General features: G+C 36.8%; 1 protein-coding gene across 2 annotated transcripts in view; it reads right to left on the reverse strand.

Moving 5' to 3' along the window:
• Positions 1-3,021: 3,021 nt before the first annotated feature.
• ARFRP1 (ADP ribosylation factor related protein 1) overlaps positions 3,022-18,383 on the reverse strand; it is a 152,263-nt gene continuing 136,901 nt past the window's right edge. For both annotated transcript variants that reach the window (XM_053702203.1, XM_053702118.1), the window contains exons 7-8: positions 5,395-5,495; positions 3,022-5,230 (exon numbers count right to left, since the gene is read on the reverse strand). In XM_053702203.1, the coding sequence (XP_053558178.1) occupies positions 5,143-5,230; positions 5,395-5,495 (189 nt within the window). In that variant the 3' untranslated portion in view covers positions 3,022-5,142. The remainder of the gene's footprint in view (positions 5,231-5,394; positions 5,496-18,383) is intronic.

Here is an 18,383-nt window from a genome sequence, read left to right on the forward strand (position 1 = left end):
TTGAAAGGAATATTAAGTAATTTAGTCTTGGACGACACATCTGCCGACCAGGATTTTAGCCAAAGCGCCCTGCGCGCCACTATAGCAAAACCTGAGTTTTTCGCCGCTAATTTCGTTATTTGAAAAGCGGCATCCAATATAAAGGAATTAGCTAATTTAAGTGCGTGAATTCTGTCCATGACTTCATCATATGAAGTCTCCTTCTGGAGCGAGCTTTCTAATTCCTCGAACCAAAAAGACGCCGCTGAGGTGACAGTAATAATGCACGCAATTGGTTGAAGAAGGAGACCTTGCTGAACAAAAATCTTTTTAAGCAATCCTTCCAATTTTTTAGCCATAGGATCTTTGAAAGCGCAACTGTCCTCTATAGGAATAGTTGTGCGCTTTGCTAACGTTGAAACTGCCCCCTCAACCTTAGGGACCGTCTGCCATGCGTCCCTTCTGGGGTCTACAATGGGGAACATTTTCTTAAATATAGGAGGTGGAACAAACGGTATACCCGGCTTCTCCCACTCCTTATTCACTATGTCCGCTACCCTCTTGGGTATCGGAAAGGCATCAGCGTGCACTGGGACCTCTAAGAATTTGTCCAATTTGCACAACTTCTCTGGGATTACCACAGAATCACAATCATCCAGAGTAGCTAGTACCTCCTTAAGTAGGGCGCGGAGATGTTCTAGCTTAAATTTAAATGCTACTATATCAGGTTCTGCCTGTTGAGAAATTTTTCCTGAGTCAGAAATTTCTCCCTCAGACAACCCCTCCCTCACTGCCAATTCCGATTGATGTGAGGGTAAAATAGATAAGGTATCGTCAGCGTCTACTTGTTCATCTTTTTCTGTATTTAAAACTGAACAATCACGCTTTCTATGAAAAGCTGGCAGCTTGGATAAAAGATTTGCTATAGAATTATCCACTACTGCTGTTAATTGCTGCATAGTAACAAGCATTGGCGCGCTAGATGTACTAGGTATCGCCTGCACGGGCAAAACTGGTGAAGACACAGAAGGAGAGGATGTAGAACTATCCCCACTACCTTCAGTAGAAGAATCATCTTGGACAATTTTATGAAATGTGCCAGAATTGTCCTTACTTCGTTTGGACGCCATGGCACAATTATCACATACACTTAAAGGGGGGGACCACCTTGGCCTCTATACACACAGAACATAAGTTATCTGATGGCACAGACATGTTAGGCAGATTTAGGCAGGCTATTAATGCAATAAAAACGATTTTAAACAAAACCGTTACTGTCTCTTTAAATAATAAAATGACACACTTTATTTCTGAATGTTCAAAAAACTATGAAGGCAATATCCGATCTTTATAAAATTTATACCCCAGTGTCTTAATGCTTTGAAAGTATTGCACACCAAATATGAAGTCTCTAGACCCTTAAATAAGCAAACCGGAGCTAATTGTTGAATTTAACCGGTTTTACACACTACAGTCCCTGCTACAGCCTTTGCTGCAGCATTTACCTTCCTTAGGGGTTATTCACCACAGAAATAAGCCTTCCGGAGTCTGTTTCTTATCCACAGGACCCTCTCACATGAAGCTGCATGCACTGCCTTTGATATTAACTGCGCAACTGAGGCGCGAAAATGAGGCCTCCTCCCTCTGCATACTAGAGTGAAGGGGCCTTCCTGACTAGATTAGGCGTCTAAACTAATGCCAGGAATAATAAAAACGTTCCCCAAAGTGTATTTATGCTCACAAATCCTTTGAAATGCCATAAAAATGTGATATGTCAATCAATTTGGCCCACAACAGTGTCTACCAGTACACAGCCCAAAAAATAAGCCTGTAATCTGTTACTCAGTCTAAGAAAATGGCTTACCGGTTCCCTGAGGGAAAAAACTGACAGTCTTCTAGCATTATCATGTGTTGTTAGAAAAAAGACTTGTCATACCTGGAGCAGATGAGTCTGCAAACTGTTACCCCCAACTGAAGTTCTCTGTTCTCAACAGTCCTGCGTGGTAACAGCAATGGATTCTAGTTACTTGTGCTAAAATCATATTCCTCTTTTAACAGAAATCTTCATCACTTTCTGTTGTAGAGTAAATAGTACAAACTGGCACTATTTTAAAATAACAAACTCTTGATAGAAGAAATAAAAACTACAACTAAACACCACAAACTCTTTACCATCCCCGTGGAGATGCTACTTGTTCAGAGCGGCAAAGAGAATGACTGGGGGGCGGGGCCAGAGGAGGGGCTATATGGACAGCTTTTGCGGTGTGCCTCTTTGCCATTTCCTGTTAGGGAAGAGAATATTCCCACAAGTAAGGATGAAGCCGTGGACCGGACACACCAATGTAGGAGAAATAAAATTGTGGCGAACAATTGTGTTAAAAGTTCTTATGCTCCTTAATATAATTTTTTCCAGCGTATTTTTATGCGAATGGTTAAATATTCTTTTTTTTATGATTTTTAAATTACTGTTTTCATTGTGAACTTTTGTAATGTTTGTATCTCCTTCCTATATGAAAAAGCAGTAATACTCCCTTTTAGTAAAACACCCTGTTTTCAAAGTAAAAAGTGGCTTTATAGAATTCTACCAGGGAATAGAAGTAACGGCAAGCAATTCTTAAAGAATTTCACCAGCTCAGAGAGCTTGATAGAATCGGCCATAGACCTTAATTTTCACTCTCCTGGTTCCTGACTGTTAATGCTTCTGTAGACCTTGGCTTGGCTTCAGTAATCAGTCAATCTCCTGCATTGGTGAATCCAGCTAACAAATACCTTTATAGTCCCTTTCATTGCAAGGAAATCATCTTTTCATAACGTTAAAGCTCACATGGCAGAAACATATTCACTGGGATGCAAATTATGTTTTGTTCAATGGACATTGCTTACAAATCCCATTTATAGGTAAACAATACTGTTTCAGTGTTATTCATCTGGTGAATATGGAATACATTTTCATAGGACCCATATTAAGTGAATTCTAATATGAGTCCTATATGACAGGCAAGCCCAGGTTCAGAGATAGTATTTACTGGTAAGAGAAACCAATGATCATACACATTTTTAATAATAACAGTATATAGCTACATAATTCTTCAGGCTCATATGGTAGAAATTAGAACAAAAATCAGTTCATTTTCTGTAGGCGAGAGTTTTCTACTCAGCGAGTCTTTTATAAATTGTAGTCACTGGCATACTGTATGTTAAGTGTACAGAACCTCTCTCAAATTGGTTTATTAGTCAAAACATGCACACTATAAATACTATTTATATGTAAAAATGGGGGTCTTATCCACTACCCAGATCTCAGTTGCTGCAGTTTTAATTTGATGCTTCGTTAAGACTAACAACCAAAAGGGTAGCTAGACATTAGCATTATTGAATTATTTTACATTTTTAGACTTTAGAGCATTAATAAATATCTTATATACTTCCCTTCTTCCAAGTTATTTTTTTTTTTACTATGCACCATATTAATAGCTATACTTTGAATAATTAATACATCTGTAAGCGGTATTCTAAGTGACATCTGACTAGGGATCTATAAAGTGATGTTTCCTATAATATGATTTGAAGGAACAGCAACAAGAGAGAAATCTGGCAACTATTCCAGACAAGGGCAAGAGTATCTGATGCTTATTTCAGCAATAAGTGATAGTAAATGTGGTAACTATCTTCTGGCCTGGAGGGGTAAACACTATCCAAAGGTATGGTTGAGATGCAGATTTGAGAACCTTCATTTGTGGTTCTGTTTGCAGCAGTAATGGCAAAATTTAAACACCCCACTTAGAGCCATCATGAATCCATCTAAAAAATATATGGTATCTGAAACTCAGACCTCCCAGGACCACTCAATGCAGTAGAATTGCATGATTAACACGTGCATGATAAAAAGACAATGATTTAACACCTACTCTGAATTTCAAATAAGCAGTAGATTTTTTTTTCTCATACAATTTATTTTTTCTCCAACTTTTTGGCCCCCTGTATCATGTGACAGACATCAGCCAATCACAGACTATTATATGTATACCCTGTCAGCTTGTGCACATGCTTAGTAGGATCTTGTTTCCCAAAAAGTGTGAATATAAAAAGACTGTGCACATTGCGATAATGGAAGTAAATTGGAAAGTGCCTTAAAACTGCATGCTCTTTCTGAATCATAAAAGGTTATTTTAACTTTAGTGTCCCTTTCATAACTGTTCACAGTCTGAGCTGCCATCTTAATCTCTTTATAACAAAGACATATCTTGGCTGTAAAGCTGCAGGGAGGGTAAGCATCATTGTTTTGCTATCTCATGTGCAGTGCTGCTTTGCTGCAGTTATAATTAACACCTTCATTAGGACAAAGTTTCCTGCTGTGAGATCCCCTGTACTGGAATTTCCACTGGTTTGGGACTAGCTATTTGTATCGGACGAATAAGACTATTAAACTTGTAGCTTTTTGCTTTGGAACATTTTTTCCTGACTGGAGTACTGTAGTGATATTTCCAACTACTGTGTATATCCCCCTCCCTTAGATTCACTTTCCTTTCCTGTAGGTTGGAATACAAGAAATATGAGGTAGAGAAAATTAAACAGATCAATGGCTTGTGACAGCAAAAACACAGTTACTCATGATATAGGGATGTGCTTCTTGGATCACATTTTATGTCCATCTCTGTTGCACTTTACTGGTGAATTTAGGACAGAACTTTCAACATGATCAGACATAAGAATAGTGATCTAAATACACAAATGAGAGGAAATATTGTCAGAAGGAAGTAAATTATTATGTATATGTTGCTTTATAAAGAGTTATTGCTCAGCCTTCATTTCATCTGGCTATAATCTGAAATAAAATAAAAAGCCCCATTTAATCACTTCTGTGCCAGAGAACAAAAGCACAATGATAAGAACCCAAACCAAAAGAATATAACAAGAACATTTTTTTTGAAGTGTCAGTCAGTGGCACAATCAAGCATCACAGTGGACACTGAGAGAACACTGGGGCAAACTGTCACTACAGGGAGGTAACTATACACAAGAAAGGAAATATTCATATATATACATATACACACATTTGTGTAAAAATACAGAGTGTGAGGACACTTTGTGCCATATCTTCACCTCTTACCCCTTCCCAGGCACCATATAGGAAGGGGATGTTATACAAAAGCACATTGAATCCTATGTGATATCCTTCTGTCTTGGGGGTCGGTGAATATTCCTCACTACACATTTCACCATCCATTCAACACCTTCATTCAAGCCTCTCCTGTAAGAGAGAGAGAAATATTAAAGAATGCACAATAGATATGAGAGGCACTGAGCACACCTTCAAGAGACAAGGTAGTGTTGTGGGGTGGAAACGTATTGTGAAATAGAATCTCTATTAAGATAAATTAACACAGTCACTGTCCATAGAACAGCCCATCTCACCCAGAAAGTGCAGAGCAGGCCTGAGTCAAACAGTCTCTTTTTCCAATTTTGTTAATGCAGTCACTGAAAGCTGTCTTGATGTCAGGAATGGAAAGACAGCCCTGTGGAGAGAAGAGATTACAGTCACATGACTGACTTTTTAGACAAGATAGGTTACTACATATGCTTTTCTTCTGACCAGGCACAGCACATAGCCTTCTCCCTCAACTAGACAGAGCAAAGCCCAACATGGAAAGAGAAATCAGCAGTCCATTTACTAGACAGTATAGAATCATAAGCTTTTCAATAAAAACGCCAATACAGCCTCAAACTAAACAGCAAAACTATATATTGTATTCTACATCAGAACAAGCACCATTATAAAAGTACATAAGTCTGAAGGAAACAAACATGACATTCATTATTTCCTAACTAGTTCAATGAAACATTAAAGGGACAGTAAACACCAGAATTTTTGTTGTTTAAAAAGGTAGATAATCCCTTTATTACCCATTCCCCATTTTTGCGTAACCAACAGTTATAATAATGTACTTTTTACCTCTGTGATTACCTTGTATCTAAGCCTCTGCAAACTGCCTCTTTATTTCAGTTCTTTTGACAGACATGCATTTTTAGCCAATCAATGCTGACTCCTAGGAGCTTCACGTGCCTGAGCTCAATGTTATCTATATGAAACACATGGACTAACGCCCTCTAGTGGTGAAAAACTGTCAAAATGCTTTCAGATTAGAGCCGGCCTGCAAGTTCTAAGAAATTAGCATATGAACCTCCTAGGTTTAGCTTTCAACTAAGAATGCCAAGAAAACAAAGCAAAATTGGTAATAAAAGTAAATTAGAAAGTTGTTTAAAATGACATGCCCTATTTAAATCATGAAAGGTTTTTTTTTTTTTTAACTTGACTGTCCCTTTAACCCCTTAATGACCACAGCACTTTTCCATTTTCTGTCCGTTTGGGACCAAGGCTATTTTTAAATTTTTGCGGTGTTTGTGTTTAGCTATAATTTTCCTCTTACTCATTTACTGTACCCACATATTATATACCGTTTTTCTCACCATTAAATGGACTTTCTAAAGATACCATTATTTTCATCATATCTTATAAAAAATATATAAAATATGATGAAAAAATGGAAAAAAAACACACTTTTTCTAACTTTGACCCCCAAAATCTGTTACACATCTACAACCACCAAAAAACACCCATGCTAAATAGTTTCTAAATTTTGACCTGAGTTTAGAAATACCCAATGTTTACATGTTCTTTGCTTTATTTGCAATTTATAGGGCCATAAATACAAGTAGCACTTAGCTATTTCCAAACCACTTTTTTTCAAAATTAGCGCTAGTTACATTGGGACACTGATATCTGTCAGGAATACCTGAATATCCCTTGACATGTATATATTTTTTTCAAAGACATCCCAAAGTATTGATCTAGGCCCATTTTGGTATATTTCATGCCACCATTTCACTGCCAAAAGGGATTAAATAAAAACAATCATTCACTTTTTCACAAATTTTTTCACAAACTTTAGGTTTCTCACTGAAATTATTTACAAACAACTTGTGCAATTATGGCATAAATAGTTGTAAATGCTTCTCTGTGATCCCCTTTGTTCAGAAAAAGCTGACATATATGGCTTTGGCGTTGCTTTTTGGTTATTAGAAGACCGCTAAATGCCACTGCACACCACACGTGTATTATGCCCAGCAGTGAAGGGGTTAATTAGGGAGCATATAAGGAGCTTCTAGGGTTAATTTTAGCTTTAGTGTAGTGTACTAGACAACCCCAAGTATTGATCTAGGCCCATCTTGGTATATTTCATGCCCCCATTTCACCGCCAAATGCGATCAAATAAAAAAACGTTACATTTTTCACAATTTTAGGTTTCTCACTGAAATTATTTACAAACAACTTGTGCAATTATGACATAAATGGTTGTAAATGCTTCTCTTGTAATTAGAAGGCCACTAAATGTCGCTGCGCATCAAGTGTATTATGGCTAGCAGTAAAGGTAGATTGTAGGGAGCTTGCATGGTTAATTTTAGCTATAGTGTAGAGATAAGCCTCCCACCTGACACATCACACCCCCTGATCCCTCCCAAACAGCTCTCTTCCCTCCCCCACCCCACAATTGTCCCGCCATCTTAAAGGGACAGTCTAGTCCAAAAAAAACTTTCATGATTCAGATAGGGCATGTAATTTTAAACAATTTTCCAATTTACTTTTATCACCAATTTTTCTTTGTTCTCTTGGTATTCTTAGTTGAAAGCTTAACCTAGGAGGTTCATATGCTAATTTCTTAGACCTTTAAGGCCGCCTCTTAAGAATGCATTTTAACAGGTTTTTCACCACTAGAGGGTGTTAGTTCATGTTTTTCATATAGATAACACTGTGCTCGTGCACGTGAAGTTACCTGGGAGATATCACTGATTGGCTAAACTGCAAGTCTGTCAAAAGAACTGAAATAAAGGGGCAGTCTGCAGAGGCTTAGATACAAGGTAATCACAGAGGTAAAAAATATATAAATATAACTGTGTTGGTTATGCAAAACTTGGGTATGGGTAAACAAGGGATTATCTATCTTTTAAAATAATAACAATTCTGGTGTAGACTGTCCCTTTAAGTACTGGCAGAAAGTACTGCTGTGTACGATCCCCCCTTAGCCCCCAACCTCCCTGATTCCCCCCCCCCCCAAAACAGCTCTCTCACCCTCCCCCTCTACCTTATTGGGAACCATCTTGGGTACTGGCAGCTGTCTGCCAGTACCCAGTTTACAATACATTAGATTTTTATTTTCGTCCTCGGTCGTTAAATGTATTTTTTTTAGGACGTACGTCGTCGGTCGTTAAGGGGTTAAAGGGACAGTAAAGTCAAAATTAAACTTTCATGATTCAGATAAAGCATGTCATTTTAATAAACTTTCCAATTTACTTCTATTATTAATTTTGTTTTGTTTGCTTGGTATCTTTTATTGAAGAGTAAAACTAGGAAGGTTCAGGAGTGTGCACGTGGCTCTAGAACTCTATGGCAGCAGTGGTTTGCAACATTATTTGTAGCTTTGTTATACAATGTGGCAAACCACTGCTACCATAGAGTACTAAAGACACGTGCACACTCCTGAGCCTTCCTAGTTTTACTCTTCAATAAAAGATTACAAAGAAAACAAAACAAATTTGATAACAGAAGAAAATTGGAAAGTTGTTTAAAATTGAATGCTCTATCTGAATCATGACATTTTAATTTTGACTTTACTGTCCCTTTAATACCCTTTGAGTAATAAGCACTTTCCCACCTGGGTGCTAAGCTGATATAAGGTTTTATTATAATTTTTTTTTTTTTTTTTTACAGATCCCAAGACTTACACGTTGGAAAAGTTAGGCGATTATCTTTGCAACGGTGGGTCTTGGGGGTCTGTAGCAGCTTAGATGCCTGAGTTACAGGCTTCTAAGCAGCATGCCTCCTTTCCCGATTCTTGTCATTGACTATTTTAAATAAAGTTGTGCATTGACGTCATCACGTAACTGCGCGTGACATCACTGCGCAAAACGTGAAGCCCCGGTGATGCCTGTCAGTAAACAGGCCTGATCACTGGGGTGGGAGCCCCCAGATCTCCCTCAAGGTGGGAGAGTGCTAGCTCAGAGCCGTCGTTAGCACTGAAAGGGTTAAATGGTTTAACATTTAACATTGTTTCACTTTAAAAAAAACAAATATAACATTTATTTTTAAAAAAAAAAATTGAAAAAAAAAGTCACCATCTTGTACTTTATGCCTTTGAAAAATAAAGAGTGTAATAAAATATCTAATCATAACATTTTAAACTCATAACATGTTATCTAGTTTTATACTCCGTTCTCCCATTATAAGACCTGCTAATTTTTAATTGTTTTAAAAAAATAAAAAAGGGAGCATAGAGCACTCTAATTGTCTAGGTTAGAGACACCGAAACTATGACCCTCGGGCCACATCTGGCCCTACAAAGTTTAGTTTTATGTTTTTCTGTGGCATCACTAAGCAAAATGCAAACTTCAGTAATTTACTATCAAAAATCATTTACATTTCTCATTTTTAAATGAAGCATGGGTATTTGTACCAAATGGTTTTTTTATTATTATTCGTATGTAGCGTTAAATAACATTAATAGACAGTAACTAGTTTATGATTTTTAAAACAACTTAATATAACATATTTTACTTTGAGGCATTTAGTTTGTTTATAACATAATGTGGCCTCTAGGCCAGTGTTTTTCAACCAGTGTGCCGTGGCACACTAGTGTGCCGTGAGAGATCCTCAGGTGTGCCACGGCAGACTGACAACAGTGTGACATATTTTTTAAACTTTGCTTGTTTTTTACTCCCAGTGCAGGGGTAGTTTGTAGGAGGCATGGCATAACAGCACAATACATACAGTATGTGTGTGTTTGTGTGTATATATATATGCTGTATTAGGCTACAATGTGTGATTTTTTTAAAAATTTTGGGATGGTGGTGTGCCACAGGATTTTTTAATGTAAAAAAGTGTGCCACGGCAAAAAAAAGGTTAAAAATCACTGCTCTAGGCAATCTCACCATTAGTTACCGGCCTCCTATAAAGTCCTACTCCACTAACCACTTTTTTTAGTTGCTGCTGCAGGTTACCATGGTTTTTATGATTAGCACTTGCATGAGTTTGCTCTTTCTCAAGAGCCTTAACCCCCCCCCCCCCCCAGCTAGCAATGAGGAAGTTCTTATGCCACTGGGCACTTCCTCATTGCATCTGGCACATGTGGTTACTAGGAATGAGGAGGAAGCTCAAGTTCCTCTTCACTGTGCCACTTGAGAATGAGGAAAATGCAGTGCATAAAGAAGGCAGCAGGGAGACATCCCAAGCACTGCATACAACTAATGGAGGATGTCACCCTGTTGTGCTTTGCACTAAAGAGGATAAACAGGACCACATATTATAACAGGTAAAATGTAAGTTGCTGCTAACCGAAAGTAAAGCGATTGTCACAATCCTACATCCTCTTGGCAGAATTGTCACAATGCCTATAACCTATTGATGATAAACTGTAAAGCTGACTTTTTCATTTTAATCACAAACAGCACCACTTTTTAATAAATCTATAAAGAGATAAAAGAGGGCACTCCAATGGTGAAGTTTATCTTAGTAATCTTCCACAAACTACTAGAGTATAAACATAATACTCACAAACACACTGCACTCAGCAGTGCAAATGGGGCAGGCTGACCTCTCAGAGTTGTTCAGCTAACTCGCAGTCCGGCTACACCGCTCCTAGACCGACTCAACACCTCCACTGTTCTCGGCTCCTCTGGAAAGGACGGTACAGCACCGCTGACAAATAAAAGCAAACAGCACCACTATCAGAATAAAAATAAATAGTTTTTACCAAACATATCCTGTGAGCCTCCAGTTATCCTCTATATACACATTGGGGTATATCTGGAGTCCCCTATTTTGCTGTGCTCTGTTTCTTGAGCATCTGGTGGTGGTGCTGTTTGCTGTAATTTGTCAGCGGTGCTGTACCGTCCTTTCCAGAGGAGCCTAGAACAGTGGAGGTGTTGAGTCGGTCTGGGAGCGGTGTAGCCGGACTGCGAGTTAGCTGAACAACTCTGAGAGTTCAGCCTGCCCCATTGGCACTGCTGAGTGCAGTGTGTTTGTGAGTATTATGTTTATACTCTAGTAGTTTGTGGAAGATTACGAAGATAAACTTCACCATTGGAGTGCCCTCTTTTATCTCTTTATAGATTTCTCTACCCACTTGTTTTGGGAACCACGTTTTACCGTTGGAAGAGGAGCTGCTATGTGGAGTCGGACACTTATTCTATGATGGACTTTCATCATTTTTTAACTGTATTGTACACACACATATATATATATATATTGATATCACTTATTTTTTATGTGTATCATATTTTTTATATTTTTAATATTTATCTTATATTAATCAGAGGTAGTAATTGGAGTCATTTGGGCATGTATTAACACTTACAAAAGGTATTATCCTTGGTAATTTTTGTTTGGTTGCCGATTACATTACCACCTATATTGGCGCTACTTATCCTTTTGGGGATTTATTTCCAAATGTATTTCAAACTTTTTAATAAAGCCTCTTTCTGTCAAAGCAGGAATCTCCCTCTCTTAGCAGACATAAATGATCAAAACAATGCAGGACACATATAATGTGTAATTGCACATTAGAAGCATTTTTTTCCATTTGGAAGCGGTCAGACAGAATAGCCAATCAGCCGTCATACCACCCACCTATTAAAAGTGTGGAGCCTGCATTTAGCAGCTGCTGTAAAAAAACAACTAAATTAAAGATTTGAGATTTCTTTAAACAGAATAAGCATCATATAAACAAAGAAAGGTCAGACTGTACTGACTGGCCAAAAGTATGCACTTTTTAGCACACCTGTTTCCCCCTATATATCACACATGTCCTTGATGTACAAGTAAGCCGTAGTAAAATATAGCCTTTATTTAAATTGATTAAAAACTGAAAAAGTTAAAAACACAAGAAAGGTTCTGTAAAGTTGTCCACTGGCCAATTTTTGCTTATAAGTATGTACATACAAATATTAATGTCTATTGTTAAAGGGTAAGTAGAAGTATATCAATTACTATTTAAAGGATCAGTAAATGCATTGTCTTTTTATCATGCATTTGTTGATTATGCAAATCTACTGTAATTGCAGTTAGTCTAAATTTCAAATGAATAGAATATTTTTTTTCTAACAAATTTCAGCTATATCTAGTTCCACTCCCCCTGTGTCATGTGACAGCCATCAGCCAATCACAAATGCACATACGTATATTCTGTGAATTCTTGTACATGGTCAGTAGGAGTTGGCGACTCAAAAAGTGTAAATATAAAAAGTCTGTGCATATTTTGTTAATGGAAGTAAATTGGAAAGTTCTTTAAAATTGCATGCTCTATCTGAATCATGAAAGTTTAATTTTAACTTGAGTGTCCCTTTAAGTGTTAGTGTTGCTAAGAGTTAATAATTCTAAACTTGGTAATATGATGTGCATATATTAATATATCAACTCTTGATTATACACTGAATTAATAAATATTTGCATAAGGTATAGGTAAGTCAGGTTGGTATTGTATGTCACTTTGTCTATGTACTTATGATCTTATATTTGTTGAAAAGACATTAACAAAGTATAGGTTGCTATTTGTATTGTAGCCTTAAAATGAATGTAAATTTTGATGCTAAAGTGCCCGGTTTTTAAAAATTTGATTAAAAACAGAGGCACTTTAATTCATTAAAATTTACATTTCACTTGTGTTGGGAAAAAATACTTACCTTTTAATCTTGACAGCCGCTCCAGCTTCCTCCGCCCGTCGCAAAGCCTCATCCTGGGTCTAAAATAAGGAATCCGGGGGGGGGAGCCGTGATTGGAGGATGACGATCCATCATTTCTGACGTCAGAAATGGCTTTGCGACGACTGGGGGAAGCAGGAGCGGCTGTCAAGTTTAAAAGGTAAGTATTTTTTCACAAGTGAAATGTAAATTTTGATGAATTAAAGTGCCCCTGTTTTTAATCGAATTTTTAAAAACCGGGCACTTTAGCATCAAAATTTACATTCACTTTAAATGTTAGTATCGGTAACTATTGGCTATTAATTCTAGCACTGGTCATGACAATATGCATATATTTGTGTGTGTATTAACACTTGGTTATGTATTATATTAGTGAATATTTACATAAGGTGTGAAGGAATCAGACTGCTATTGCTTTATCTATGTACTTATGGTAATTTTACATTTATTGGTGGAATAAGTTGTTTTTAGAAACAATAATCCACATAGCACTAGATAAGCAAATATTATATACAGTACTTATACCTTGAACTATTGTGCGTTTAGTGTTTTTTCTCCCAATGATAATATTATTACATTAATTTGTTTAGTGCTTTAACAGGTAAAGCTCTTTTTCCATTAGGAAGCTGGCGGACAGTACAGCCAATCAGCCGCCTTACCACCCATTAAAAGTGTGGAGTGTGCATTTAGCAGCTGCAGCTGATGTAAAAAAATAAAAACTAAACTAAAGATTTGAGATTTCTTTAAACAGAATAAGCATCATATATACAAAGAAAGGGCAGAATGTACTGGCCAAAAGTAAGCGCTTTTTAGCACATCTCTTTCCCTTATTTATCACACATAGCTTATCTAAAAAATAAGTGTAATGTTTTAGTGTCTGCAAAGCAAAGGTTGCTGCAATGTTGTAACCAAGGTTTCTCTCTACTCTGTCGCCAATTATGGTTATTAAAATTCTGCACTTAAAGGAACAGTCTAGTCAAAATTAGTCATGATTCAGATAGGGCAATGCAATTTTAAACAACTTGAACTGCCTCTTATCTTAATGGAATTATCTCAATATTTTTTACAGTTAGACACTGTTAGTTCATGTATGTCATATAGATAACATTGTGCTCACTCCCATGGAGTTATTTAGGAGTCCGCAGTGATGTGCTAAAATGCATGTCTGTCAAAAGTACTGAGATAAGGGGGCAGTCTGCAGAGGCTTAGAAAAAAAGCTAATCACAGAGGTAAAAAGTGTATTAATATACAAAACTGGGTAATGGGTAATAAAGAAATGATCTCTATTTTTAAACAATAAAAACTCTGGAGTAGACTGTCCCTTTAAACCTGTCAGGAATTGGAAAGAGAACAATTTTCTGAGTTAAAGTACAGGAAATGGAAAACGTAAATAATGAAAGTATATTGCAACGTTTTTTATTACTTTTAATTAAACATTATATAGTACAATCCCAAGGTGTTTAATCACAATTTACATAACTGATGTTATTCTTATGTTTATCTTTAACATGTTTGCTTTAGTAGTGAATCACTTGTTGGCCCTGTAAAGGGGGAAATCCCACGTTTCCCCACACCAAAACATTTGATGTTTTATTGTTTAATGTTGAATAGATACAAGATTTGCATTGTAATACTTACCTGTTATGTGTGGACTGAATCATTTCCATGACTCAGAGGCATCTCATATTTTGCAAGTCATTCTTGGGAGTTTTACCTTCTGATGCATTGCACAACACCTGATAGCTTTACCAGCCTGACACACTTTCCAATGCTCCTGTATGTCATTGTTTAGAATGTGAATTTATTTACGTATTTAGTCTGATGCATGGGATATTAACATTTAAGCATCCAGGGGCGTTTTGCAAGATATTACTTTAAGGGGAAAATAAATGTACCTGTCCTAGACAGAATTGCCACCTGTCCAACAAAAAATGCTGCATAACCATAAGGTTCACAAAGTAGCTTCTCCCCAAAGCTCTACCTCAGGCCCCACCGTCTGCCATAGTTTTTACAACTATACATTGATTGTATTGCCTTGGCTGCAAAAAAAACAACTATGCAGTGATTATATCAATCATAGTTTTTATCAATACACACAAAGTACTGATTTTAGCGCTAGAAGATTTTTGCGTGCATTGGGTTGTGCTCGTATTATGAGTTGAAAGAAAACTGTTTTCACTCGCTTGCTAACCAGACAAGCGCAAAAAGCCAAAAGTTAGAATATTGCATGCGCGTTCACGTATTCCCCCTTGAGGTCAATAGAGAAAATAAAGTGGAAAAACCCTAACACCCTACTTGCCCGCAAACACGATCACAAAATCCCATGTGTGATAATCCGACATGAAAATATGAATAATTCACATTCCAATGTTCTTCACATAGAAGAATATGTTCTATTTATTCAGAAATACATATTTCTATATATATCTGATGGAATTTTGGTACAATAAATTTTATTTATTATATATATATAACACACACGATTATATATAGGTATAGATATACACAGCTATATATAGGAATATATATTAAAAATTACTTAGAACATATTCTGCTATGTAAAGAACATTGGAATGTGAAATATTTACAGTAAATACATAGTTAAAACCTTCATGAAATATGGATATAGCAAAAATATGCTTTTTCATCTACTTAATTTCAAAGGGCTCAAATGCACACCTATATAGACATATATATATATATATATATCCATCTTTATACATGTCTATATATGAGCCCTTATAACTTTATGTGCAATATTTTTTTTTATATTAGATAATATTATTATGAGTAACTGTACTTTGTAGTGTATTCTTGATGTGTTTTGTGCAACTTTTTTGTTTAGCAAAACAGTTAACCAGAGCACGGAGGACTCGGTAATATTCTAGAGTAAATCACGATTGCGAGCAAGTGATCATGTTTACTTTCAACTCATAATACCAGCGGTAAGCCCAACAAGCACAAACACCAGCGATAAACCCCTTATCGCTTGTGCGCAAACACTTGTGCTCCACTCGTAATGTGGCCCTTTATCTGCAGTTTAGCTTCCAGTAAAACACAGAAAGCAACAATTTTACCTATGCTACCTGTAACACACAAAAAGCAGCAATGTGAACCTTTTGACTGCCAGAGGCACTTGCAGGACTTGCGATTTTATGCTTCATTGAGGCTTTCTGTAATACAGCCCAAAGCTTTCACCCACAGATTTTTAACTAGGGCTGCTACCTTTAGTTCAGGCCAAATCTGAACACTCTTGTGCCACGCACAGTGCTGCAACTATATATATATATATATTTATTTGTTTGCAGAGTATACACTGTGCATAATAGCACATACACACAAACTTGCACATAGACATTCACACTCTCACACGCACTCTCTCTCATGCACACGCTCGCTCACTCTCATGCACACGCTCACTCACTCTCATACACATGCTCACTCACTCTCATACACACGCTCACTCACTCACTCTCATACACACGCTCGCTCTCACACACACACAACCATGCAAAGCACATTACTAATATTTAAACATTGTATTGGTGTGATCTTTATATTTAGCAACAATATCCAGTTCCAGCCCATAAAACAATACATTGTGTAGACCAGCAAGGGTGTTAGTGTTTTATAGGTATTTGTTATTATTAGATGATGACATGCAACGTCGTAAGTGTTCTTGGTTTGTTTCACTTTAGGATTGTGTCCCCCAAATGCTATTTCCTCCTACTAATTCTTGTATATAACTGCACCCAGACCTTGCTTTCAACAACTATTCCCAAAAAAACACATAGCCACCACAATACAAAGCAGTACCACCTACTGCTTTATGCACAAGCATGTGCAATGTTTTTTAAATCAAACATCAAACCTTTTCAATGGCTATGGAGCACACAAATACCGTATTACAAATATTATAAGCACAATCACAGCTTTTTATCCTTTACCTGTCTAAGCTGCAGGAGTAGATTCTCAGAGAGGAGATTCCCCTAGTATGTTCTGAAGCCAGCATCCTTATAACCAGCTTTATCAGGAGCCACACGTATGTGTTATAAATATAACAAGTGCACTGTACCTAGGAGTTACGTTGTACACCATATACTCCCACATGCTCCACCCATTACTAGGATAATGATGCTTAAATACTGTGGTTGCTACGGTGTTTAAAAAGTAGCTATCACAGTGCCACAGTTGGTTTTACTATCAGCTAAACCCTGAGAAAGCATTTCCCACCTTCTATCTCCAAACCTGGACATTCGCAGGAAAACCGGCACACAGTTTGAAACCCGGGCTATCCCGGTCAATCCTGGACAGGTGACAACCCTAGCTTTAACCTCCCCTATCAGGACAGGAATACATGAAACTGAGTTTAGTTTTCCCTCCTTTGTGGCAAGAAACGTATAAGAGAAGCCCACGTGCAGTGTCATGTTTTTCTGGTTCTATATTTGTAGTAGATAAGAGGAAAGGATGCCTTCAAGTGTCCAGGTTTTATGTATAGAGTTTACTGGACAGTCCAGGGAACTCAAGTTCGTAATAAAATAATTTATTTTCGGTTTTCATAAGAGCTGCAAGAGATGGTTTTTTTTCTATTTTCTTAAGAGCTGCGAGAGATGTCTTAGCCAGGGAACAAGGAAACTCTAGGAATCAATTGTGCAGAAACGTGCATTTCCTGTTTTAAGTATCACTGTAAAAAAGCATTACCTTTAACATTTTTCATGCAAAAATCTGTTTTAATATTTTTAAATTTCTGTATGAGGCAGAGGATGGAAGATGTTTAAGTTTCAGGTCTTTACTTTGATAAACAAAGCTGAACTAAAAGCCTTTAAAAGAAGCACTTTTATGATATAAAAAAGCACATATTTAGAATGGTGACTTAACAATGACATTTATTAATGTTCAGTTAACATTAAAGAGACATGAAACCTCAATTATTTCCCCTTTTAACGATTCAGATAGAGCACGAAGTTTTAAACAACTTTTTAATTTATTTTTATAATCAAATTTTCTTTGTTGACTTGATATCATTTGTTGAAAAAGCAGGGATGTACGCTCAAGAGAGTGCATTTGTCAGCAGCACTCTGTGGATGCAGTTTTTGCTGCCATGTAGTCGTACTTAAGGCACATGCACACTACCTACCTAGGTATCTATTCAACAAAGAATACTATGAGAACAAAGCAAATTTGATAATAGAAGTCAATTGGAATGTTTTTTTCATATTACTCATTTTGGGTTTTCATGTCCCTTTAAATACTACATTAAAACAGCAATAGCATGTGTTAGTTTTACCTTGCTGCTGTTGTCTATGGAGATTTAGCAGTACAGTTGTACTTGTACTATGTTTTTGTTTTAAATTTATTTAAAAAAACAACTCAAAGATGCTGCAGGAACAGGATGAATCTTAGGTACAGGGGACTTGTACAAGCTATGAAGGGCATACACATAAATCACTGCAAAGCTGTCAAATAATTTGATGAGGCATATACCCCATCTCAAGAAATATAAGTTCATTAGTCCCTTATGCTATTTAAAGGAAGATTACAATTTAAGCATTGTATACCCTATAAATGATCACATTATGGTATAACATTTTATAAACTATGAGTTCCACGAGATACATCCAGTATTTTAGAATCTATGAAGGGACTTCGCTATC

Source organism: Bombina bombina, chromosome 1 (assembly GCF_027579735.1).
Source record: "Bombina bombina isolate aBomBom1 chromosome 1, aBomBom1.pri, whole genome shotgun sequence".
NCBI classification, from domain to species: Eukaryota; Metazoa; Chordata; class Amphibia; order Anura; family Bombinatoridae; genus Bombina; species Bombina bombina.